Here is a 27,600-nt window from a genome sequence, read left to right on the forward strand (position 1 = left end):
TGGGCTGGAAAAACACTTGCAATTAGAGTCATTAAAGCAGAATGTTTGTGTTAATATAAGTCTTAAATAGTTGTATCTTCCAACAGCAATCACTAGAGTGTTTGGTCTGAAACACAGGTCCGTCAGTCACTCTGCTCTGCTGTAAGCCGAGGAGAAACTTTCCTTGTATCCTACAACCTTTATCAAATGAGGAGAGAGAACGGCATAAAGGGGCGGTCCTCTCTGTGTGAATGTGGTGACGTAGGGACGAGGGCGGGGACTGCTAACTCCATCGGCTGACAAGAAGTTAGCCAAAACCACCGGATCGCTTACTTCTGCTTTTGCAGCAGTATCAGTCTTGAGTAGGCAGCAATATCATACCTTTTAACACAGGGCTACAAGTGATGCTTCCAACCAGCAGATATGGAATCCAGAAGATCCTGCAACACATGCATTAATATTAACCTTTTACAAAGCCACAAACAAGTTCATAAAAAGTCAGTTGTTTACTTACATCATCTTAGTTCAGGAGGTGGATAAACTCAAGATGTCTGCCCTGCAATTTCACCCCAAGAATTTACAGAGGTAAAGTACAGACTAGTGTTGCTGTTGACATTAAAGAAAAATGGACAATAAACTCAGGAATATTAAGCAAACGCTATGTCTCACCTGCTACTGGCACAACAGTAGGCTACTTGTTCCACCAGCACTATGTCCTCAGGAGCCTCAGGAGCTTCTTTTAAAGGACTCTCACAGGTGTCTTAATTAATTAAGTGAGCACAGCTGATGACAATGAGGCCTGAGGTGTGTTCAAGGGAAAATGTTTTGCTGTGTGTGTGTGTGTGTGTGTGTGTGTGTGTGTGTGTGTGTGTGTGTGTGTGTGTGTGGCCCATTGGTTGAAATACAGTAGGCCTATCACTTGTCATCACTTGTTATCACTTGTGTGTAATTTCATAACGTTTTTTTTTTCTTTAGTCTTAGCTATTCACTCAGATTTTTCAGTAAAGCTGATGGAGTGCAATTCATGACATCTCCAAGTTTCTCTCTAAAGAAATATAACGGATAAGTGACCTTTGCAACTCTAGTTTGATTGAATCATTTCTTGCAGGTATATAATGTGATCATGGTAACAAAATAATCAAGTCCTCTGGCGCTGACCCGTTTTGTCCATGGATGTATTATTGTCCCTCCTACTGTACCATGACCACGCCCCCTTTGGTGTTCGCTTCCTTTTGACAGCTCGTAAAGTTTCTTGGGATTCTCCGTCACCGTGACTGTTCCGCTGCGTTTTGGGCGAATTTACAACTGGTCATCGCGAAATTTCCTCTAATGATGGACTAAGAAGTGACGATGGTGGTGAATTCGGTGCACTGGTTTCGTAAAGGTCTGCGGTTGCACGATAATCCGACGTTGCAGGAGGCCCTGAATGGAGCAGACACAGTGCGCTGTGTTTATATCCTGGACCCGTGGTTTGCTGGCGCCGCTAACGTGGGAATCAACCGATGGAGGTCAGTTAACCACCCTTACTCTACTCGTAGCACGGTTAAAGTTACACCAGACGTTAGTTAAACACAACGTGTGATGTGAACACAGTATGTCTGGTCGCCATTTATGTGATTCAGCAGCTCTTAACGCGCCTGTAGTTGAGGCTCAGGCCTCCTCTCCACGTCAGTCAGCTAACTGACGCTAGCTTAAAATGGAGGGGCGGGGGAGACACGGACAGTTTGATGCTTCTCTTGGTTTACAGAGGGTGGTGTATTGTCCACTGGCTTGTTATTCGTAAACTACTGTTAATATTTTAGCCACAGACAGTAGAGGGCCACTCTGCTGACTGCAGCCGGGGGGAAGACTGACAGGAGGTTGTGGTAACAATAACAGAGTTGTATAAATGCTGGTGGAGATGTTGTATGCGGCCTGGGACTGATAACAGCTGAGTGTTTACACCTGTGTCGCTGACAAGCAGATGGTCGTATCGCTGTGGTCAGATGTGGTGCATATTTCCGTCAACATGGAAACTATGGCAGCTAAAGATGAAAGGACCGAGTCTAACGTTAATAAGTTACAGTAAGAAACCATAACAAAACACGTTACAAGGGGTGATTATCAGCGCCAAAGTTACTTCAGTGTAAACATTGGCCTTTTAATGAAAACGGCACTGTGCTTAGCTTATTTTCAGACAGTGAAGTTAAGGTGTACAGTCCTAACCTCAATAAATCTGTCAATATGGATGATAAACATGTGATAAAGAAGCATACTTATATTAGATGTAAAGAACCTTCCACACACACCTCTCTCTCATATTGTCAACTAGTTCCTTTATTATTTATGTTTAGTTATCACTGTATATTTTGTACTTTCACATAAATATCACTCCTTGGTCTTATGTACACCATGTCACATTCCTTGTAGGTGTAATACGACTTGGCATTAAAGCTACTCTGATTCTGATCCATTGCAGGTAACCTCAGGCCTCACACTCAAAAACTTGAAAGAGTTTTACTGGCCACTTCTATCATACCATTGTCCAAGCAGTCAAAATGAGAAAATGAATAGAAGAAATGATCTAATGTGTATGGGCTGTTAGAAATGACCAAATAGTACATTTATAAGGTAGGCTATGTACTGTAACTCCATTAGTTCATCTGTCTTTATAGAGTTTATACTTCAGTCTGACAGGCTTCATGTTTAAAGTCTGCAAACTGGCTGTGGTTTACTCTGTAGATGTCTGGCCTCACTGAGAGCAGCACATTCAATACATGGCCAGGCCTCTTTTTTTTGTAATATCCCAGTCATGTAAACTGTATTCCTTTGCTGTCAGAAAGCACTGGTCTATGCTGTTTATAGCTTGAGATTTGATACCTATTCTTAATTTGAATTTTCAGCAATTTGGGACTGTAGTAGCAAAGGATCATCAGACTTATCTTTTATTTGGAAAAGTGAAGAAATAGGTTGTTTTTTTTTATTGTGTCTGTGTAAGTGAGAACCAGAGTCTGAGTCAGCTACGGAGTGTGTCCAAGGGTGTATCTGTGTACATTATAGGATTATGTTGTTTTTTTTGTAAATAATTCATCAACATTAACCCAGTATTTTGACAACCTTAAATCCTGATCATTCAATCAGCAGTTAGGGTAAACACTGCCCTGAATGTTGTTATTATTCTGTTGTTGTCTGACCTTGTCTGATTCAAGCACCATCTTTAACAATGAGTCAGTCCATAAACTATGTCAGGATGGGAACAATAAGTTAAACACACCCTTTCAGACACCGTGTGTCTTGGAAATAGCAAACAGCACTCTCATCTGATCCCAATCATGGACCGTCACTCCTGCTGTCTGTGGAGTCTGAAAAAAAGGAGAAGATTTCCGTGGAAAATGACTGTCTCATAAAAACACCAAACACTCAGCATTCGACTGTTAGCTACAGTAAAAGCTAACATCAGATAGCAGTAGTGTTGGTGCTCAGTACAGTCACTGAGCAGTGAGCAGCTTGGACAATATGCTTACCTCCAGATTCAGTACTAACACAATACTTAAACACTGATCAAATTTGTATAGTAGTTTTTTAAAATTGTTGCAGTTTTACAAATATTGTAAATTCACATGAATTTCCTGTGATGTTTTGTTAACTTTTGTTATGCAATGCTATTGGAAAGATGATTGCTTCCCACTTTTTATCAGGGGGGTGGCACAAACATGCACGCCTTGAAATTGTATAATTTTACCGTTTTACCTTCTAATTTATTCAATAGGGAAAAAAGAATAAGGAGGGTCTTTACATGACTGCTGCTAAATATTATTCGCCACAAGACACAACACACTGACAAAACGAAGGAGCTACGTACCTGCTCATAGCCTGGCTCCCATAGACCGTAGTCTCCCCCTATCACACTGCTTGATGGAGGCAACAAGCACCACCTGTCAACAGTCGACCCTAAAGGAGGTTCAGATGGTTCAGTCTGACTTAGGGGTGTCTAAAAATCGTATCACGTTAGATTGTGACCGGCAAGGTTACCATATTACCATAAAGCTTATTACCAGCAGCACCATCCCCAAGCCAAGGCAGTGTTAGTGAGTGTTTTTTTTTCTCCTACAAAGCAAACCATTAACAATGTTGTGTAACTTTATTGCATTATAAACAGGATCATCCTCACAATGAAGCTCTTATTTATCTTGAGCACTGAACATTAAACTGAATCTAATGGATTATGACCGATTAATGATTAAATTACATATTCAGTCATTCATTACAAAAACAGGATACTGTCTAAAATCTGTTGCAACTATAAATACATTTTAAGATTTGAAAAACACTGAAGTTGCTACTGTGACCTAATTATTCTGTCAGTGGGATGTTTTGGATGTGGAGTGGCATTTATTAATTTATTATTTAAATGATACTTACCATGATTATAATACTGTAATAATTAAGGGATAATCCTAAAAATGTATTCAGCTCAAGCTGATTCTGTATTTTGTGACTTGTTGATTACTTACTTCACTTGTCCCATTAAATATGATAATGATTAAAGAACATGTTCTTAATAGATATTACTTGTGGACATTCCCTGTCCTCACAGTAGACAATGTATTGATTGTTTGGATTGAAAGTAAATAGAAAGCAGAAAAAACAGGAAAATCAAACCCTGTGGACCCTGCTGCGTTGGATAAGGCTAATCTTTCTTACTAATAACATTTTCCCTCCTTGTGGCTGTGTGTGTGTAGGTTTCTGCTGGAAGCTCTGGAGGACCTGGACAACAGCCTGAAGAAGCTCAACTCCAGACTGTTTGTAATCAGAGGGCAGCCCACTGATGTATTCCCAAGGCTTTTTAAGGTCCGTATTCATTCAGAATGTTTTCTGCCACTTCTTGGTGCCAAACAGAAATGAGTAGGGGTGTAACGGTACACACAAGTCACGGTTCGGTACGTACCTCGGTTCGGGGTCACGGTTCGGTACGGTTTCGGTACAACAGACAGATACTAATTGAATGTAAAACTAAAACCCATCTTCTGTTATAAAAGTAAAAAAAAAAAAAAAGTATATAAGTGCATTAGGAGTGTTATAATAGAGTGCCGAAGCGGAAGCAGGAAGTAACGGCCCCATGGGACCTCAATTCGAAAAAAGGCTCCATAGAAATGAACGAGACTCCAAGATTTATTTTGTGATCCGTTTGAATTGCGCCATGACAAAAAAATATGTCCTCTACCTGTTTAAAACATCATGTTTCATGCCGAGAAATCAGCAGTTTGTTGTAAACCTATTGTAAAATAAAATTCCGAAGAATCCGTAGCCAGAAAGACTACAAGTCGCGTAGGTGACGTCACACACCAAATGCCGCCCTTTCCCGTGTCAGTTGGTGACGTATTTTTTGTGGGACACAGATCTGTAGTCCTAGAGCGGTCGTCACACTAAATACATTCTTCTGTTGCCGTTTTACAATAAACTGCTGATTTCTCGGCATGAAACGTGATGTTTTAAACAGGTAGAGGACATATTTTTTTGTCATGGCGCAATTCAAACGGATCGCGAAATAAATCTTGGAGTCTCGTTCATTTCTATGGAGCCTTTTTTCGAATTGAGGACCCATGGGGCCGTTACTTCCTGCTTCCGCTTCGGCACTCTATACCATTCATTAATTCAAGAGGAAAAAAAAAACTTGCACTTGACAACTGACAACTATTATAAAAAAAAAAAAGAAAAAACAAGAAACTAACATCAATGTTGGTTTACACAGTTAATTTAGACTAGATGCCAGTTACTTTGGTGATGTTTCTGGTCCTGTCTGTGTTCATGTCAAGAGGCTTAAAAGCAGCGGGATAAGTTGTAGATTGGAGTGAGGACTCAACTTTTTTTTTTTTTAATATTCACTCAGACATATTTGTCGTGTGACTGTGTGCACCGAACCGTGATGGCACGGGACGAATACATATACCGTTACACCCCTAGAAATGAGTTGTGAACACAACAGTGACAAGGCTCATCACCTGATAATTTGATCCTTCTCAAGATGAGGGAAGATATCTGGCTCTGCTCATTGCTCCACTATCCTCATCAGTTGGTTGTCATTTGTGTTTGAGTGCTGTTTGGTGGTAGGAGGGTGACTCTGCAGCTGTTTGTGTAACTCTCCCATTGCACATGTCTGTGTCTGTGCCTGTTATATATATATGTATGTATAACAGCAATTTACAGTCCCGATGAGATAGTCAGTCCAGTTTATATGACGCACTATCAAATATAGTCACTAAAGCCGTACCTGTTGTTGTGGTTACGACGGGAATGCTATTCTGTGTGTATATGGTATAGCAATGTGGTTGCCTACAATAGCCAGTCATATCAGTAGGTCAACACAAGCTTGGAACTTTAAAGTTATACAGAGAAAGCAGGAAACACAAAACCTGCAGGGACCACTGACACTGAGCCCCTCCCATTTCTTATCAGCGGTTAGAACGCAATCACTGAATCAATGGAGGAGGATGAAAAGTTATCACACTCAACACGGCCTTTCACATAGCTGAAGAGGAGAAGGTTCACGGTGTTCACAGTGGGTGTGTTGGTATCACCAAGTGTGAGCATGAGCAACAGGGAAAGTTGGCAGCACCAGTGTTTCCAGTGGAAAAGTTTGTCTGGTGCCGTGCTCATGCTGGGTAACTCAATAACTGCCTGTTGGATGGCTTTATAGTAGGCTTGGGCAGTATTACGGTAATACCGTAAACTGCAGGTGTTTAAAAATAGCAACAGTATCAGTTTCAATACCGTCACGAAAAAAATGCAATGCCCTTATACAGGAGATAAGGATTAAATATTAAATAAAAATAATTTAATGTCTAAAATTGATTATATGTCCAGTAGCACTTATGTGTGGTTGAATTTTCAGTTAGTTTAATATGTTTTAGCCTACTTTTATCCATCCCCCTTCCCCCCCCCTCTCCGCTCCCCCGTCGGACACGTTCCATAGTCACTCTCACTCACACACACATCACACAGCCAGATCGCTCTGCACACAGTTTATGAACTTGATTAGTTTCAAAAAGTCGGTCGGGTTTTACCGTTATGCCCGTTTATCACCAATAAACACAGTAGATGAGCGTGAGTGACTGAGCTGCGGCAGGTGGGGTGGGGTAGGGGGGCAGCGGCGTGGAGCGGTGAGGGACTCTGACTGCAGCGGGGACTATCATGTCTCTGCTCCGTGACACTGTGACTGATCGCAGGTGAACCTGTGGGACGGTCCCGCTAATCGTTGAAAACAGCAGTGATACGTCTCCAAACCAGAAACGTCTGGAAAAACATTGGAAAAAGTCGCTCTTGACAAGAAAAAAATAAAAAATAGGGACCGGACCTGCCGTGCCGTGTAAAAAAAAAAAAAAAAACTGACAGCGAGTGCGTGTCATGACTTCCTGTATCTGGCCCTTCAAAATAAAAGCCCTATAGCCTTTCATATACAGTTCGGTCATATTGATTTTGACTTAATTTTGACAAGACAGGGCTCCAAATGTTTTTTGTTTTTTTTCCTGCGACCAATCGACCAATGAGATTTTGGTCTGCTAATGTTTAGCCCTAGTATTCAGTTTCTGAACGGTGAATACACAAGCCAATGTTTGGTAATGCCACTTACGTCATCATTTTTAATTAGTCACGGTAATACCGTATACCGTGGTAAAATGTGACGGTATCAAAATTTGGATACCGCCCAAGCCTACGTACTTTATAGTCGTCCTATGCTGAAGCTGCTGCTCACTCTGTGGGTGGTAGGTGGTAGCAGGGAGTAGTCAGTCCAAGTCTGAACACGACAGCAGTACATTTTACATTTGCAGCAGAAATGCTAAAAACATGATTGTTTTGAGGTGCTCTTCTCTGGTCAGATCAGTGCTGTTTACAGAACTGGTGGTCACTGTAGTCAAGTGAAAGTTAACAAACATTTCTATTGTGGTCTGTGTCACTGAGCACACAGTTATCTGACTGATGTCACTAGGCCACAAATCAATGCAGTTGACCATAGAGTTAACACTTGACAGATGGTGATGTTCTGCAGGATCACATTGCATTGCACTAATTGATATTAAAGCAGCTGCAGACTGTGTTCATATTTATGAGGAGATCCCTCGGGGGGATTTGGTTCGAGGCTGGGAGGAGCAGACACCCTCCCTCTCTATACAGCAGCCGTTACATAACTCACCGCTAATTTTACATCATAAACTATGGAGACCCAAGATCCTGCAGGTTTTCATCTCAATCACACATCAGCTCTGCCTCTTAACCCTTGATACCAGACAGTTATCTGTGGTGGTGGTGGTGGTGGTGGTGGTGATGCTGCAGCAAAAGTTGGATTTTTGTTCTCTAATCTTTCTCACATTTGGTCTTATGTGTTTTGTTGGGATGTGTTGGAGCTCGGTTTAACTTGGGCTGGTGTGAAATCTGTCAATCACATGATCTGATGTAGACAACAACAGCATTCCAGGCTGCTTAAATAGGAACATCTTGATCTTTTTCCAAGTGGAGTCTGGTGCAGTTTTTGTGGCTTGAAAGTCAAAGTTCAACTGGTCTCATAATATGTAAATTATTGAGAATTACTGCATTTTATTGGAGCATTTCTATTATAACTGTTGCAGCCTTAATAGCCTTAACAGCACCGGCCAGGTGATCGTACTGAGCCAGTCATTGCGAGAGTCAGTGCAGGACGTGCATACACAGACGAGAGAGTAGGGATGTGAATCTTTGGGTGGCTCACGATTCAATTCAATTCCGATTTTTAGGGCCACGATTCGATTCAAAATCAATTTTCGATTCAACCGATTCTCGATTTTCTTTTTGAGATTTTTAGTTTGCTTTATTAACACCAGACTAGGGATGGGCATTTGAAGAAATTTTTTTGATCGATCTTCGGGAAAATTAACGATCAATTATCGATTAATCGTTAATATTAATATTAATATTCATAATTAAAAACAAAATGCGTGCGGCTATGGCGTGTGCCAGTAATCCGGGGCAGTCCTCGTGAAGGAAGAAGGTCAGACAACAACGTACATGGACGTCTGTGTGCTTGTGCTTCACCTGTAGGGACGGTGCCGGCATCATTTAGGTTAAAAAGAAAAAAGCACCGTTGCGCTGCCTGGCTCACCTGCAGCTGAGCTGTCAGAGCAGCTCTGCTGTCCCTCTCTCTTCAGCCTCGTGTTTGGCTGCACTTGTACAAAAAAAATCACAAGCACTTTCAAACTGTGAAAGCGTGTGTTTTATTGTTTTTTCTGTGGCCAACACCGCGGAGCGGCGCTCTGATCAGCGCGGCACAGAAATAAAAAGAGAACCAAACTATGCAGGATATTTACCTTAAGTTTCATTTTAACCGTTGTTAAACCAACACTAAGGAACTTTTCAACCTTCATATAATATTTTCATAACTTTTGTGATGGTACATCGACTTACAACAGGTTGAATGACACCTCTGTCATGGCCTGAGGGAGTCTGTATCATTATGGTCTGTATCGCCTTCACTGGCACTAAGCAGCTTTGAGGAGCATGGTAGGAACCCGGCTCTCACTTAAGTTTCACTTTCACTTTTGCGAGTCCCGACGAGGAGGGAGCAGCAATGCGGCACCTTTCCGTCGGATTGTGTATGTGTGTTTACTGTGAAATGATCCGCTGGTAACACAAACTTAGTTTGGACGTCTTCTGTTAATTTCCATGCACCAGGAGATCAGGATGTTTACGGCGCTACGCGCTAGTGCTCATGGGAAATGGAGTCTTCCTTCAGGCAAAACACTACCGCTTTGGGCCACTGGCGCCGCCAAACTCAACCAAAACTGAAAGTTCTTTAGTACTGCTTTAAACAGCTTGGGACTAATTGTGATGTTAGATAAATGACTTGTAGCTTGTAACTTACAGAAAGAGTGGAGGCTCCTTCCACACCGCTGCTGAAAACCAAACCTGCTGATCAGAGCGGGCGGAGCCGCGGTGTCACAGCTCATGTCCACGACACAAGCGCCCCGTCATATTTAATGAATTATTTCACTCTTAAACCATGTAATAATAATAATAATAGGCCTGTATAATAATACTTATATGGAGTTGATTGGTTGTTATGAAAAAATAAACCTGTGGTTTATTTCTCCATGACAACCTCTGCCCTCTACATGATCCCTTATAATAAATCGATAAATATTTTCCGTGATCGATAAAATTCTTAACGATCAATAATCGATCATCGATTAATCATGCCCATCCCTACACCAGACCATGTGAAAAAGTTGAATGATGATGATGTCTACAGACTATATCAGAAGCCATATTTCTCCCCAAAAAATGCACAGATTCAGATTTATTCAGCAGCAATATATTTGAACCATTTTAAAGTAAACTGCTATGTAGCTGATTTTATACTCTTTTTTTCAAAAGCCTGGACTGTAGGGATGTGAATCTTTGGGTGTCTCTATTCGATTCAAAATCAGTTCTCATATGCACCTGCACATAGACATGTATCACCTGTAACAAAGGCGCTGCAAAAAAAAAAAAAAGACGGCACTCACCAGCTCACCTGCAGCCTGTCTGCAGCGCCACAGAGGAGCTGTAAGAGGAGCTGGTGCTGCTGGTCCTCTCTCTTCAGCCTGGTGTTTGGCTGCACTTTGTATGAGTTAAATATGTGACATTCAATAGAATAGAGCATTTAAATCTGATCAGTTAACGTTAGTAGGCGGTTAACGTGCGTCTTAGCGTCATGGCGTGCTGCAGCGCTGTGTGTATGGCGCTGCAGATTATGAATCGATCCAGAATGGTAGAGGATAAGAATTGTGATTCTTGCGTGAATTGATTTTTTCCTGCATCCCTACGAGAGATGAGGTGAGATTAACAGTGATAAAAATGAGTCAGGAAAGTGTGGGAGAGTGATGTTTTACTAGGAGCACAGTGGCCTGGTTTGAACTGAACATAGTTAGCTCTCAGCCCTGTTGGACAGTCTGCTCTCGCTTCCTTGTTCATAAATTCATTGTCTTTCTCTCATTTATATTTATATGTTCTGTTTCGGATTTGCTTTCTCTGTTTTACTGCAGGAGTGGAAAGTGACCCGGCTAACGTTTGAGTATGACCCAGAGCCTTATGGGAAGGAGAGGGATGGGGCCATCATCAAGATGGCCCAAGAGTTTGGGGTGGAGGCCATTGTCAGAAACTCACACACCCTCTACAACCTGGACAGGTTAGTAACACGTCTACTCATTTGTCCTTTTTGTTGCTGAACATGAAGTGGTCAACATAGAGACTGACATCAGTCACATCTGTCATTAGGCTCCTTGTGTTGTGTTACAGTCGAAACCACTGTTGACTGATTTTATTTATTTTAGGGCCGGGACTCGATAAAAAAAAAAAAATCGAATTAATTAGAGGCTTTGTAATTAATTAATCAAAATGAATCGCATTTTTAATCGCATATAAATATTTGACCTGAGAACAGTGAGAAGCTATTTTTTTCACATAGATTTTAGTATACCATTGAATCATGACTGAATACATAACAAAACATTGTTTATTTTTTTCAAGGTGGTACTTAACCAGGACCAACAGACTAAGGATGCAAATTATCAATTAATTAATTAATCGTTAGTTGATGGACCTTATTAATCGATTATATATATATTATTAATGATTACCTGATGTAAGCGGCGATTTTCCTGAGAACCTAAATTTAAGGAGAAAATTGAAGCTGAACATTCCTTATACAGGACTCTACACTAGTATTTGCTAGTTTATTTTTAGAGCACAGCACAGTGAAAAATGTTTAAGTAACACGTTATTTGGTAAATGGTCTTTCCTGCCACTACACTATGATGATTACTGTATTGAACTACTTAAATCACAGTAGCATAGACTGATTGAACTCAGGGGTAGGACAGGGTGAGGGGGGCAGCAACTACAGGAGGAGAAGTAGGAGAGCAGGCATCACTCTGCAGAGTAGGACTCCTACTTGTTGTATTTTTTTTATTTTTTTATTGTACAATGAAAAAAACATGTGAAATGAAATTTTCTTACATGTTTTTGAAGCAAACGGATAAATCACTGTTTTTCTTGAGAGACTCTCTTTAACAAAAATGCATTTTTCTCAGCTTTCTAGAAAAAAAGTGGTCTATTTGGTGCAACCAGGCTCTATTCAACTTAAGATAAATCAAAAATGGAACAAGGTACAAACAAATGGTTGTTTTCCTTAGTTAAAGCAGAAGTAAGCGATCCGGTCGTTTTGGCTAACTTCTTGTCAGCCGATGGAGTTAGCAGTCCCCGCCCTCGTCATGGATCTATTGGTCCTCATCCCTACGTCACCACATTCACGCGTCACAGTACACAGTTCAGCAACAGGGTCCCCCTCTTCTTCCTCTGAATTTTGTTCATTATCACTGCCTCGGTGTGACATTGTGGAGGGTCTGTGTGTAACTTTCAGTGTAAGTTCAGTGTTTGGATACAAATGTCAGTAGCCTCCGGTCCAGCTGGGTTGTGTTGACCTCCTCTGCGAAGAGCCTGCAGCACCGTCGTTGGCTGATTTCCATTGATGATGGCTTTTCATCACCTTGTGCGTGGGTAAACGAAAATTAGATTAAAATAAAATATCAAGCAAATAAATAATAATGATAATAATAAAAATAAATAGGTAAATACATACAGTCAAAAAATTTACAACAAAATTATAATGTTAAACTCATTTTGTGTCATTCATAGACTCTAGGTATTTACCCCATTTCAAAAAGTACAGTTCCAATTCGTCCTGCATCCTGTGACATTTTTTTCAAATGCTGCTATTTTTCCCAGTTCCATCATCCATTCCTGGAACGGAGGCTCTCCAGGTTCTTTCCAGTTCCTCAAAATAATCTGTTGACCAGTCATGATTGCAGTCTGTATCCAGTGGATACAGGTTTTTAATTTGTTAACCCTGCTTTCTGACCCCAGTTGGTTCTTGCATGGCATTTGTTTAAAAGTTTGGACCGCTTGGAACTGTTACCTTGTGAACACAAATGACCAAAAAATAAAAAAGCAACATTTGTATCGTTTTAGCCATGAATTGGAACAAAGCATGTCTGAATACACTCTTAATGAAAAGGCAATGAAATGACAAACAAAACATCCACAAGGTCGAAAAGCTATTTAAAAAAAATATATATACTTTTCACATATTTTTTCATATTGTGATACAATATCATTATTTCACTTTTGAAATTTAAATTTAATCATTGTTTTTATGACCTAAAATTGAGCTATTTTCTTCTGTTATAAATAATCCAATTTAACAACAACACAGGGCTCTTAATCTTAGCTCAATGGCTGAATGATACAGAAGCAGGAGAATTGTTCCCTAACTGCTCAAACATGATTTAATAAAATGCTAAAGAGTCTTTAATTCTTTTTGTGTCATATTCAGCAGAGTCTTATTACTGCAGCCCACACCCCTGTGTGTGTGCTGCGGCTGGGCGGCAGAATGAGTAAGAGCGGAGGGAGGCTCCATATTCAAGTCTTGTTGTGTTTTCTGTCTCATGGAGAGCATTCAGTCCAACACAGTATTACAGCATTGCATTATGTAATGAAACAGTATTACTGGCCTGTGTGCGTAAGAATACTGTGTGACTGGATGAGGCAGGAGGTAGTTAAGCTGTGTGTGTGTGGGTGTGTTCACCCCCAGTTGGTAGTTGTGGACATGTGCTCAGCTTACTGTGCTTGTAGTCATAGTAGATCAACCAATAGGAAGCTGCCCCAGCTGCAAATCCACCAACCAAGGACCCACAACTGCCTCACATAGACAAGTTGTATAAGACAGAAACTATAAATACAGAGCGTCACTCTCAGCTGCACAGGCACATGAAGCCAAGAAGGACCCCATTAAGGCTGGAGCACAAAGGAAGCCAGGATTACCAATGTCAATGTCATGATCACAGAAAAGTCGAGTGATGTTTTTTTTTTTTTTTTGTAAAAGTGGTTTTCTATTATTGTCAGATGTAGCTGTGTAGTGCCACAGTCTAGCACAGTAGAGGATGTGGGTTGTCTGTGTCTGTCTTCCCTCCAACCCACCCTGTTAGTCCATGAATATCACACACACACACACAGCTCAGGTTACAACAGTTTTCTGATTATAGTTTCTATATTGCCCTTTTACTGCTTTAATTGTGTTCACGTGTGTTTGTGTGTCTCTATCATTGCTTGTATTTTGTATGTAAAAGTAGCACATTGTAAACTATGTTTTAAAGCAGGGGTCCCCAAACTTTTTGCAAAGAGGGCCAGATTTGGTGAAGTAAAAATGTGTGGGGGCCGGGTCGGCCGACCATTCAGCCTGACATCCTTTGAACCATTAAAATTAAATGCAAATTAACTATTTAATACTTTTTTTTTTCATTGCAAATGGAATTCTTTTCATTTCTTCACATAGATAAATAAATCTAAACAAGTTTTTACCAAAATCACTCTGCTTTTCATATTTGAAGACCACATCAAATGACATAAATGTCTGGGAAAAAAAGGAAGCTTAAACATATCTAGGTTAATTTGAAACATTAGCCTATTACATTTTATATTATATTATATTTTAAAAAATCAAAAATTGCACTTGAATAAAAATCAAACCAAAAACAAGAATAAACCCTGTCTCTGTTAAGAAAAGATGCACTCAAATATAAAACCACACACAACCAAAACAATAAATAAAATGGCTTATCAAGTCTCAACAAAACTGCACTTGAATAGATATTGACCGGGTCATCACAGTAGATGAGGTTAGTAGTGACTGAGGCTGTGTATGTCGCTCTAAAGACGGTGTGGTGGGGGTGTCAGCGGCGTGGAGCGGGTCTCATAGCGGGGACAGCTCCGGTAGGGGCTGTAGGGACGGGGGCGGGGGGCTCACGGCAGCACCGCTGCTCGGTGACAACAGCAGTGATGACGTGCTTTCACGTCTGAGTCTCCAAACCAGAAACGTTTTTAACAGTAACAGCACCGGAAAAGTCGCTAGATTTGTCGCTAGTGGCTTCTGTCAAAAAGAAAGTCGATGAGAGGGTTTGGAAAGTCGGCAGATTTAGGAAGAAAGTCGCCAAGTTGGCAACTGACGTTACCTTGCGTTGCTCCTCATATCAGTCTTCACATGCTGCACTGTGTGTGTGGTAGCGGCCCCGCCTCCCCCCACGGAGACAAAGATCGTGGATGACTGACAAGAGGCTTCACTCCCTTCATTTCATTCCGCTATGGAACAAACGCGCCCAGGTGCTGAGACAAAAAAAAAATTGTACGTGCTGGCGGGCCGCATATTATTGATTTTTTTGATGACAGAGGCTGCGGGCCGGTTGGAATTTGAACGCGGGCCGCATCTGGCCCGCGGGCCGTAGTTTGGGGACCACTGTTTTAAAGGGTACTATATAGATACAATTGTTATACGTATTAAAGCTATGGTCTACAATTCGGAAGATTGGTAATTATTATTAACATCGTTTATACGGCGATTATGGTCCTGTAGTCCGATCTACACAATATGAATAACAAAAAGAACCAAAAAAATCCATTCAGTCTGTCAGCCGTGGGCCTGCATAGAAATTGACCAATGCTATCCAACCGTCACGGTAAACTCGCATTGGCTCGTACCCTCCATCCAATCCCCTCGTCTCCCCTGCTCCTTGTCGTCCCGACTCGACCCGCCTCGTCCCCACCCCCTTCCGCTTAGAAACTACAAGTAGTTCGTAACCGCTCTGAGCTGCTCAGCCACAGACACATTAACCCATGAATTCAGCGCTTGCTGCCCCCCACCCCCGGCCGGTCTGCCTCTGAAAGCCCCACTAGGATTCAGAGAAGCACAGTACAGAAGCACAGAATGTGTTGCTGCCCTTATTACTAGTACCGGTGCCGTGTCGAGTCTCCCTGATCCTCTCCCCAACACACAGCCGCTAAAAGCTGTGTTTGGTTTCTGCTGGCAGCAGGCTTGTTGCTCTCTCTCTCCGCAAATCCTTATTGTCAAAGTAGGCAGAAATCTAGAGCAGTAGCTCCCGACCTCTTCCAACTCAGGGCCCAATTGAAAATCTCTAAAATGTTTGCGCCCACCTCCAACCCTGCAAACCGCATGTGTCAAACTCAAGGGTCCGGTGAACACCGGGGAACACTGGAGAACACAGTACCGTACTTTTTTTCTTTTTCTTTTCTTTTTTTTTTAGCAGCGCCGTTGTTACAGGTGATGCACACGCAGACGTCTCTTTACGTTTGTCATCTGACTGTCTGTCACTGGACTGCGCTGCATAACTGTCACTTCACTAGCAAGGACCACGCCACAACAATGTGCCATGAGATGATTTAATGGGATGAAATGATGAACACGAATGAATGATATTGTATAGAGTGGTAAAGGTGAGGGAAGATTGATGTCATCGCGTCTCGTCTGGGAGGATGAACCGGAGACCGGCGGAAGGGGACTCAGAGTGGGGGTTCCGTCTCGCCGTTGTTCCGTCCGAGCTGGATTCGTGCCCCCCCAGACGATGCCTTGGAGGAGATCTGAAAGGGAATGCGTTGGTTAAGAAGAAAGGGATGGAGGAAGGGAGGGAAGGATGGAGGGATGAGAGTGAGGATGATCTGGGAGGAGGCTGGAACCGGGAGGCGCTTAGACAAGGGGAAGAAGGGAGGGTGGGTGAAGGGAGGGTGGGTTGAGAAATCAAGGCAAATAGAGGAAGGAAGGGGTTGACCGGGTATTTGTAGGCTTGACCAGTGATTAGAGGTGTGGTTGAGGCGTGGCCCTGCTCCCGAACTTAAGTTAATTTCATTAACTTCCATATATGTCTAACTTCCTGCTGAGAAACGAATGACTGATATGACTGAAGGCACGAGTGTAAGTCTGCACGTGTCGTCAAGCCCCCATAAGTTGACACATAGAAGTAAAAAAAATATGAATCAATATTAATCAGTCAAAGTTCTTGATATTGGTTAATGGTTAATCATGTGCATCCCTAATTAGAAATGACTATGGAAAGCTGCAGATAGAGCCATTAGAAATGAATGCAACTGATTTTTTTATTTTTATTTAATGATTATTGTTGTTTTATATGCAATAACTTACAAGCCTGATTAGTTTTAGGTTCAATATGTGCAAAATTTCAATAAGTTCTCAATAAACAACCATGTGGCCCTCGACTTGTACCATTTCTTTAATTCTGGCCCGCGGCTTATTTGAGTTTGACACCCCTGCTGTAAACAATACAGAGGCAAAATAATGTGTCCTGAGAGCACTTTTTTTATTTTAAAGGTACATTGTGTAGGAATTCCTCCCATCTAGCGTTGTGGTTGTATATCACAAGCAACTCAATCGTATTTTTCATGCTGCATTCACGTGAAATTGGGCAGAAAACAGCCGCTGCATGTAACGGCATAAACAAGCCTCTATGTAAACAAGTGGTCCGTCAGCACGAGGCAAAACAATACACGTGACAATATGTTGTCATGGCGATGTCGTATTGTTTACCTGACCCACGTTTTACCGGCTTTCTCTCCACTTCTGTGACTAAAATGACATCTGGTTTGTTAGCGACGGCCGTCTGCCCGACTGCAGGTGAATGCAGCATCAGTGTAACGCTCCATTCCTCCTCACTGCGTTACCGCGGTGACTTATCACAGACGCCACCTCGACCTGAGCCGACAGCTCCGGTGTCTCCGCTGAGTTTCCGTGGTTTCCTACCGTCACGCTGCCACTGAACGTAAAAACATGGAGACACCACATGGCAGCAGCACCGAGCTTAATTCATTCATTCATTCATTTATTCATGTGTCAAAAATGAGAGCTCTAGCATGAACACTGCAGGTTTTTTCACAAAAATCATACTTTTGAAATTTTGAAAGTGATTTGAAGGCCAACTTGCAATGCTGGTGGGCTGCAGCCCACAGGTTGGGAATCACTGATCTAGAGACTTTAATCCTCATCGTCCTATCAATGATCAAGTCCAACTTTTACCTTTTATATTATTATATTTTACACATTATGTGTGTGCGCTTTAGGGCATTGACGACTACTGGATTTTAGTGTTCGCCGAATACTTCCCAATAGTCGACGAATACTATAGTCAGTCGAATATTCGCCAGATTTTTTTTTTTTTTCTAAATCCATACGGCACCTCAGCTGCCAGCCCTAACCCTACACTGTTTGCTTCTGTTATAAATACACAATGTATTTGCTGTCATCCATTGTGGATAAGCATTTACATGTATTTAATATTTTATACATTAGGAAGTCTCACTATTATTCGCTATTCATTTCAACACGTTCTAAATTTTTTATTTTTTTTTAATCTGCCGGTCATAAGCAGAGCTGCGTCAGACACTCCTCTGCTTTAAATAGCCATATGAAGCCTTCGGTCGTTGTTACATGCTATAGAACTTAGAAATAAAATGTCACGTTGACTGATTGTAAAACATTTATTTAAATGTGGTGATTTTTGTACACACAGAGCCCCGGGGTAGCGCAGCTGTTCTGTCCAATACACACGCTTAACTTTTCATTCAAACTAATGTTGCTGATACAGAACAACATTTATCTCCTAAAAAATAATTTAAGCAGCCGGTGGTTAACTTCTAAAAACCTGCGGGTAAGTTATTTGGCGACAAAGGACGTCAGGCCGACCAGCTCTGCAGCCTGGGAAAGGTGACTGGCTGCTCCCGGGTGGCTGCTCACACAGGCGGAGCTTCACTGATCCGAAAAAAGTCGGAGCAAATGTCCAAACAGGCGTCATTTGGATAAACTAACCGCACATTAAGGATCGAAACGGTTACTTTCTCTCATGAAAAAATATTAAAACTTGATAAAGTGACATATTAACAGTGCTACCACGGTAACTTTTAGCTGCTTTGATTTAGCAGCTTTTAGCTGCTTTGGCTTCACCGCAATGCATTCTGGGGACCACAAGCACTACACTAGTCTCACACACGCCCACAGCGCCCCCTGCTGCATATATGCTGTAGAGCATTAATGTAGATGCCGTTCCACTGCTTTATTACAGCACCGGGCTTTTGAAAAAAGAAAAAAAAGGAAAAGACGAATACTCGACTATGACTCACAGCGTCGAATAGTGGTGTTGATACTCGAATATTCGACTATTCGACTATTCGGTGAAACCCCTAGTGCGCAGAACTGACAGGTCCTGTTACATGAAGCCAGCTGTATATACAGTAGTTCCACCCTTGACCTTTCTGCCTTTTGTGTATTGATCACAGGGTAATAGAGATGAACAACAACAGTCCTCCTCTGACCTTTAAGCGGTTTCAGACCATCGTGAGCCGACTGGAGTTGCCCAGCAGACCTCTGCCTCCCATTACCCAGCAGCAGATGGACAAATGTCACACAAACATAGCCGACAACCATGACCAGCTCTACAGTATACCATCACTGGAGGAACTAGGTACACGGGACTGGTTTGATCACAGCTCTAGGCGTGAATGTGGCAATTTCCTGATGCTGATGAACACTGTAGCTTTATATTTTATTGCACGCTGGTCTCACTGAGGTTAGTGTGGAAGAGAGGATGTGCTTAGATTTATTAAGTCTAATGTCCTCTGCATTACTGTGTGTAAGTGAGCACCAGTGGCTGACATACACAGCCTCAGCCTGTATTAACTAAATTTCTAGTTTGTCCTCTGCATAGAGATCTCATTCATTATTCAATTTCAGCTGTTCAAAGTCACTGTATGTACTTATTTATTTAGATATTTTAGTGGAGTTCAGTTGGATGTTTCCTTCATACAGCAGAGAACAGTTTGCACTTGGATGTTTAACTTTGTCTCTGTGTAAACCCATGTCCAGGTTTCAGAACAGAGGGCTTACCTCCAGCTGTGTGGAGGGGAGGAGAGTCCGAGGCCCTGGACAGGCTTAACAAACATCTGGACAAGAAGGTAAAGCAGAAGCTACTGGTCTAATCCAGACTGACATTTGTTTTCATTAAATTGGTCTGTCCTGTGCCACTGAGGAACATAATGATGTTCTGTAAATCTATTTTACTATGAAGAGAGTTGGGAATTTAATCAGATGTTTAACTCATTGAGTGCCGCGCTCCTTTCCAAAGTTTTAGTCAAGTGTACCGGCAATTTAGACCATTTTTGACGATTTTTGTAGAGCCACAGTGTATTCTTTATTATTGCCACCAACACATACTGTGGCTCATTTGAAAGGTTTAACTTTATGCTTCAAATGGCCACAAACCGTTTGTTTGTCTGCATCCACATGCAGAACTCTGTTTGCAGAAGCCGAGTTATGATAAAAACTTCCAGATCGTGAGCTGTCATGAGTTTTTGATCGTCATCTATTTCAGTTCTGCTCGTTGTAGAGTCCCCAAATTTACACATAAGGTGTATTAAAGTGTCTATTTTCATAATAAAAAAAAAAAGCAAAAAACGTAAAATCTCGTTTTTGGCACTCAACGCATGGGAACAAAAAACGAGAAATTACGTGGTTGGAACCCAATGAGTTAAAGGGGCATCAAGAATTAATCAAGACATCAGGTCAACATGGGGGATGAGTTGTGTTAGGATTAACAGCATACACAGGAACAGCAGCCCTACCCTAGAGATGAATGTTATATGAAAATTAAGCACTGTAAAAACTCCTGTGACAGTGACCACAGCTGGCCACAGCTGGCCACAGCTGGCCATGGTAGTCCAGGTCAGTCCCACGTGTCAATCACAGGCTACAGGTTCAGTGAAACGTGTGGGCACACAAATTAATATTATCATTGATGATGTACGACACGCACATTGCCAGGAAAGATCCAATCTGTCTGTTTAGACTACAGACATATTGGCAGATATCCAATTTGTATCTTGATTTATTTCCACGTATGACGGGGCCTGAATCTGATCTGACAATATCTGATTTATTTACACGTTCATGTTACAGATCTGATCTGTGCCACTTGAGAGGAAAGAAATAGGAATTGGGCCACTTGAACCATGCAGTGTAAAGACAGCCTAAGAGTCTGTGTCGTACCTGGATAAATCCAGGAATGATCAGGAGGTCCATGTGCGCCTGGCAGGTGTTAGTGACCTCATAGCAGCAGAAGGAAAGTACCATCCAAACTGCTTCAAAAAGTTCAAGCGAAAAGCGTCAAAGACCAACGATAGTTCAGAAAACATAGTCTTGCTATGGAGTGGCTTGTCAGTGAAATGTCTAATGCTGACCTGTGGCTGCACAACTGGATGCAAGACAGCCCAATGCGGCTGCAAGCCATACCCATGCACTGCATCTGGTCAGTGCCGAAAGTCAAGTGACCTTTGCATGAATATGTAATGCACTGAAGAAAATAAAAAAATGTGATCACAAAGAAATTGTAATGATGTTTTGACCCAATCATTACTATCCATATTTGTAATTAGTGGCCCTGTTCAGTGAATTTTACTGATTAATTAAAAGATAGTTCACCCAAAATTCAAATTGCATTCATTATCTACTCACCCTCCTGGGGGGGTCTCGGCGTAGCACTGCATGTCCATATAACGGTTGCAAATGGATACCACTTTTTACCAACAAAAAGACACACCAAAAAACATCCAAATAGCTCCATGCTGCTCGTATGTAATGTCCGTCTTGTATTGAAGCCCTGAAATGCGAAATTGTTCCGAAAAAAATTAAATAAGTCAATATTTCAAGCTTGTTGGTAGCGGAAGCTCCTCTTCCTGGTTCGTCCAATTTGTACGGACCAGGGTCCGTCCTCTTCCTGGTTCGTCCAAATTGGACAGTTGGTATCCATTTGCAACCGTTATATGGACATGCACTGCTACGCAGAGACCCCCTGTAACTCAGAGAAGCCACGGAGGACTCTGAAACTTCTGAGCTGGTTACTGCTATTTTAAGGCTCACAATAACCTCTCACAAAGAAATAGTATGGGTTTGTCATACATTTCCTTGGGTGTGTGTAATGTATGGTAAAAATAGGTCATGTGACCTCTGTGTTTGTCAGAAAGATACAAATATGGGCTTAAATGAAAGTTATCTTGTGCTCTGCAGGTGTGTGGGGTAGGCTGCTACGGCTCAATGAACTTTGGCGACTGTTTTGGTGATCGCCATGTACATATGAATGGCTCTCACGCCCACATACTTCATCCAATCAACTTAAAACTTGCTGGACATGAAGATGGCTCCGCCCTGAATGTCCTGATATATTAACTTCCCACGTAACCCATAGCGCCCCCCGGTGGTGACCGGAAGTGAACTAAAATTACTTAAAAATATATACTTTACCCCATCAACTATTTTTCTCACTGTATCGTTCTGTACAGGTGTGGGTGGCCAACCTTGAGAAACCTCGGGCCAGCACATGCTCCCTGTATGCCAGTCCTACAGGCCTCAGCCCCTACCTGCGCTTCGGCTGTCTGTCCTGTAGGGTTCTGTATTACAACCTGAGGGAGCTCTACATGAAGGTATAGCCTGAGATGTCGGACCGTTTCCTCTCTTCTGTGGTCACTCCACTGTTGTTCTTCTCTCACTCTGCCTCTCGTCATCTCTCCATCAGCTCCGTAAGCGCTGCAGTCCTCCTCTGTCCCTGTTCGGCCAGTTGTTATGGAGGGAGTTCTTCTACACAGCTGCCACCAACAACCCAAACTTTGACCGCATGGATGGAAATCCCATCTGTGTCCAGGTGGGGATTTGCACCACTGTTCAAATGAAGATGTTTACATTTAACAAAGAGGAAAGATGAATGACCATCACTGTAGGTCTAACAGGTGTCTAGTAGTTTATCTGTGAAGTGAGATTGAAAAGCTCAGTTTTAATGTCTGTGGTTACACTATATATCCACACCCTCCCTTTCACAGCAGTCCTTTAATATGGTGAAAGAATTGAGTCTTAATATTGTTTAAGTGCTGTGACTGCTGATGTTTTGAATTATTAGTACTGATGCAGAAACTGAGCGCATTAATCATTCCCCTCTCTGATGGGTTGGACTTCCTGACTCACTTAAATGTCAACTCCACCTGCTGAGACCACAGGACACAAACTTCCCTCTCCTATATTAACCTATTTAAAACAACATGATAATATGATAATATTGCCACTCATGCAGTGATAAAAGAAAAGCTAAAGAAGTGTTGAACTCGGTCACTGACTATTGAAAACATTCAGGTGACTGCAGAAATAAAAGCTGTGCAGCCTACTAATCGGTGTAACATCCACCCAAGAGAAGAGAAAAGAGTATATAGCAAATATAAATTATCTCTGTCTGTCTCCAGATCCCATGGGACCAGAACCCAGAGGCACTCGCCAAGTGGGCGGAGGGACGGACTGGTTTTCCTTGGATTGACGCCATCATGACCCAGCTGAGACAGGAGGGCTGGATCCACCACTTGGCCCGACACGCTGTGGCCTGTTTCCTCACCAGGGGAGACCTGTGGATCAGCTGGGAGAGCGGCATGAAGGTCTGACACAGCAGCTTTTACTGTAGTTTTAGACACTGTCTGAGTGTCCACTTGTTCGCTGTTTAGTTTGGCAGCAGCAGCAGTAGTTTTATTTGTGCCAGACTCACTGCAGGGCGAATTGTGACCACTACTTGATGTGGATGGTGCATGTGTGCGTCCCTGCAGGTGTTTGAGGAGCTGCTGCTCGATGCAGACTGGAGTGTGAACGCTGGCAGCTGGATGTGGCTGTCCTGCAGTGCCTTCTTCCAGCAGTTCTTCCACTGCTACTGTCCTGTCGGCTTTGGGAGGAGAACTGACCCATCAGGAGACTACATCAGGTAGAATCTAATGTCACTCAATATCGTTGTTCAGTATCTGCCACGTGAGTGTTTTGTTTCCTCATGTTGAAGGCGGCTTTGAAATGTCACCAGCAAAGAGGAAAACAGATTGAAAAGATTTTCTATTGGAATTTCCTGCAGGCGTTACATCCCCATCCTAAAGGACTACCCGAACAGGTACATCTACGAGCCGTGGAACGCCCCAGAGCTGGTCCAGAAGGCAGCCAACTGTGTGGTCGGGGTGGATTATCCCAAACCTATGATCAACCATGCAGAGGGCAGCAGGCTCAACATCGAGAGGATGAAGCAAGTTTACCAGCAACTCTCCCATTACAGAGGACTCAGTAAGTCAACTGTGAACACTTACTGTTACCATTACAACCATCTTTGTTTTCAAGGGTACACAGAGAACAGCACAAACCTTCATGAGCAGTTTGATTTGGCCCGGCCACACTGGCTGATCTTTCAAATGATCAAACAGACGCGGTACGAACACAGCAGGACCAGTGAATTGAGATCCTCAATGTGGAAACATTAGCGGGTCATCCTATTGATGTGCAGCTGCTTTGTTTTCTCTTGTGAGCTGTGAGATCTGAATAAAACAGGCAAATGTAATCTACTGTGCTATTTAACGTTCTCTATGGTCATCCATCTTAAAGGGATAGTTCACAGATTTTACTTTGGGTGTTCACAGGACTTGGTGTCACAGTTTTTCTTTCTTGACACCGTTCGAATTACAATAGGGTCCTCACGGGACTCTGTCCCGCTCGGGGAAAAAAGCCGCAAGCGGCGATGACAGACCCTCGCCCCATGCAACCGCGGGGCCCGAGGCATCCCGGGGCTGTGGCGTTCATGCGTTTAGGGTGGGACAGTCATTACACATGTGAATTTTCGTGGAAATCGTGGAAATGGCCAAAATCACGCCATCCGTGAAGATTCAATTCAAAATGGCCGACTTCCTGTTGGGATTTCACCATGTCGTTAAGAGGATTTTTTGTGTGTCTTGGCATGTTCTATAAGCCTACCAATTTTCATGTGTCTAAGTGAAACCGCTAAGTGGGGCTGAACTTTAGAAGTTTTCTAGGGGGCGCCATTGAACCAATTAGCCCCACCCATGTGAAACTACTTTAAAATATCAAATTTTTCGCTAGTCCTGACATGTTTACCGAGTTTCACAACTTTTTGTGCATGGGAAAGCCTCCAAAACATGGGGCTTGTAATGGGCATGTATTGCATGGACCCTTCAGGGACAGAGTGGGTGATGTTGTCGGCTGCGGCGGGTGAGGGTTAGAACCCGCAGATTGCCGCTTGCGGCTATATTTAATCTTTATTGTTGAATGTATCAAACACTGCCCTGATATCAAGTCACATACGTAGGTCACAGAGGTTCTCCAGTCCAGTACACTGAGACTCTATGAGAGGGCGGGGGAGGATTAGTAAGCGAGTGTCCAAAGAGCATCCATGACTGCATCAGGAGCACGACCCCTAGGGGAGTGTCTCAGGCCGCAGTGGACGGAGGGTGATGAAGATGAGAAAAAACCTCCTGTCAGTGCCTTATCAATTTTTATTAGGTTGCTGTAGTGCTCTGAGTGTACTGCATCGTAGATGAAAGTTAGTTTATTTTCTTTCACAGATCAGTCTGACCTGCCTGCACTCTGTCTGCTTGCACTTACCTGTACTCATACATGTTGCACTAATGAGAATATGAATAATTTAATTTTTTAACCCCAGAATCCCCCCTTCCGACAGTGAAGGCATAATTTAATTACACAATTTCAAATCCTGAAGACACTAAAGTGTCAACTGTGTGTGTTTGTGTCAGGTCTGTTGGCATCAGTACCAACGATCCAGGAAGAGGCAGAGCCACCGATGACTGATGAGTCCCAGAGCAGCAGCGGCCCAGGTAGAAAGACAAAGATTCATGTTATCCCATAATCAGGCTCATGTGTCAAAGCCAAAACTCTTCACACTTATGTTTTCCTCCTATTTTCTCAGACTCTCCCCCCAGAGACCCTGCAGACGGTGAAGCAGCCGGCTGCTCTACAGCTCCTGATTCCTCCACAGTGTGTGCGTCCTCCGCCTTCGACCCCCATCCAAACCTGGAGGACACACTGAACACTCACCCACCCCAGACACCCTGCCCCTCCACACACACACAGCCCTCCATGGCCGTCACATCTACGTCTGCCAGCAACCCCCTGCCCCTATCTACTTTTCCCTCCCCATCTTCAACACCAATCCAGAGCCCGCTGTCAAGGTCAAAGCCCTCGTCCCCTTCTTCTTCATGTCCCACCTTGTCCCCCTTACCCAGTCCAGCCACAGCCCTGGCTCAGACTTTTCCCAAAAGAAAAGGCCCCACTCGCAAAGTGCGTCGCAGCCAGAGGCAGCGAGGGCGACAGAGCTGCCTTGCATCGGGCAGGGAGGGCGAGAGGAGAATGGAGGAAGAGGAGAAAAAGGATACAGCAGAGGATGAGAGGATGGAGGAGAATGTCGAGCCGGAGGAGGAAAGAATGGAAGAGGAGACTTCTGGGGAACCAGCAGGACTTCAGCAGTGATATGAGGTACAATATACACAATCCTCACGAACAACAAGCAACCAAAGGAACATGTAGAAAGAGGTGGTGTATGAAACACTTTCTTCAAGTTCTGATTGTTACTAAGGCAGGCTGACATACATAGAGGCTCTGCAGATGGTGGTTAGTAGGTTTGCATGGTCTTGCAAAGGACATTTTTGGCATTTTCTGTCTCCCCTCCAGCAAATATAAAGGATTCAGTTTGTAAACTCTAAAGTGTCTCAACAAGAGCTCAGTGTGATTGATGGGGTTGGTACAGTGCTGCAGAAGTGTGATCATCAACGTCCTGGTTCTGTGTCAGTGTCTGAAATAGTGTTTTTTCTCTGGTGTCTCTTTCAGGTGGAGTCTAGGAGAACAACTACAAACATCCACACTGGACAACTGGACACCTAAAGACATATAAGGAATAATGATATGGACATCCGGACAATATGCATACTGTATATGCATAAGCATACATACAACACAAATGGAAGTAGTACAAAAGAATCTAACTCACATTTACTCCAATCAGACAAAATGGAAACCATCTCTAAATAAGCTCTTTGAGAAAAAGTGACTAATAATGAACCAGTCCACAGAGTTTTTTACATGTTAAAAATAATTCTGATTCTAGAAGAATTAAGCTTACAATTTAAACAAGTTTGTGAGAAAGTAAGTGATGAGTAATCTCTTCTCTTGTGCAATTCCATCTTTGACACATACACAGTTAATACATATCCAAGATGAATCCATACAACGGATTGTGGCTGTCCGCAGTAGTAGCTTCCTGCTTGTACCGCCGCTTCTACAACTGTCCTCAGACGAAGGTAGTGCAGGAGTCTGAGCGACACACTGTCCCAACTCTCTCTTTGCAATAAGGATTTTGTTGCGGTTTACGAGTTTTAACGAGTGATGGATAAAACCAGATCACCCTGGGTCCTGGTAAGCCCAAAAATGGACTATGGTCCTTTTATAGAGTTGGAAAGAAGCACTGCTAAGGCTTCAGACAGATTTCAGTGAACTGTGTAAAACCATCATTTTATGTTGTAGCTTCCCTCACTGTACAGTTGTGTTCCTTATGGACCTGCTTGGCACAGATAGAAACCACATGTTAATATGTAAATGCCCGATGTGAATGTTTTGCTAGATGCAGCAATGAGGTAAATTACATAAACATACTTTTTTTTTTGTCAAAAACCTAAACCCTGTCAACCCTAAATAACTAACTACCGAGTCTATTTTGACAGCACACATCTCTGAAGGTATAGCAGAATGCTAATTGAAATCATGTAAATTGAATAAGACAAATTAATTTAGACACTGTAGCTGTGGCACAGGGGATGTTATTGAAGGTAAGTCTGCGAGACCAAAAAAATGTTTGT

General features: G+C 42.6%; 1 protein-coding gene across 1 annotated transcript; it reads left to right on the top strand.

Annotated features, from left to right (window-relative positions):
* The first annotated feature begins 1,198 nt into the window (after positions 1 to 1,198).
* Positions 1,199 to 27,307, top strand: cry2 (cryptochrome circadian regulator 2). The gene is made up of 13 exons (XM_083973747.1): positions 1,199 to 1,487; positions 4,701 to 4,809; positions 11,013 to 11,155; positions 19,159 to 19,343; positions 19,745 to 19,833; positions 22,213 to 22,353; positions 22,446 to 22,571; positions 23,161 to 23,346; positions 23,512 to 23,663; positions 23,805 to 24,007; positions 25,486 to 25,566; positions 25,659 to 26,224; positions 26,576 to 27,307. The coding sequence occupies exons 1-12, from the start codon at positions 1,330 to 1,332 to the stop codon at positions 26,216 to 26,218; spliced, it is 2,133 nt and encodes a 710-aa protein (XP_083829873.1). The 5' UTR covers positions 1,199 to 1,329; the 3' UTR covers positions 26,219 to 26,224; positions 26,576 to 27,307.
* The last annotated feature ends 293 nt before the right edge of the window (positions 27,308 to 27,600 follow it).

This window comes from Trachurus trachurus (genome assembly GCF_905171665.1).
Source record: "Trachurus trachurus genome assembly, chromosome: 6".
NCBI lineage: Eukaryota > Metazoa > Chordata > Actinopteri > Carangiformes > Carangidae > Trachurus > Trachurus trachurus.

What these genes read in the sequence shown, in the direction of transcription:
- cry2 (XM_083973747.1), top strand. Translation starts at nt 1,330, where the DNA reads ATGGTGGTGAATTCGGTGCACTGGTTTCGTAAAGGTCTGCGGTTGCAC. An exon ending in ACCCTCTACAACCTGGACAG is followed by an intron (nt 11,156 to 19,158) that starts GTTAGTAACACG and finishes TATTGATCACAG; the next exon opens with GGTAATAGAGATGAACAACA. An exon ending in GAAATCCCATCTGTGTCCAG is followed by an intron (nt 22,572 to 23,160) that starts GTGGGGATTTGC and finishes GTCTGTCTCCAG; the next exon opens with ATCCCATGGGACCAGAACCC.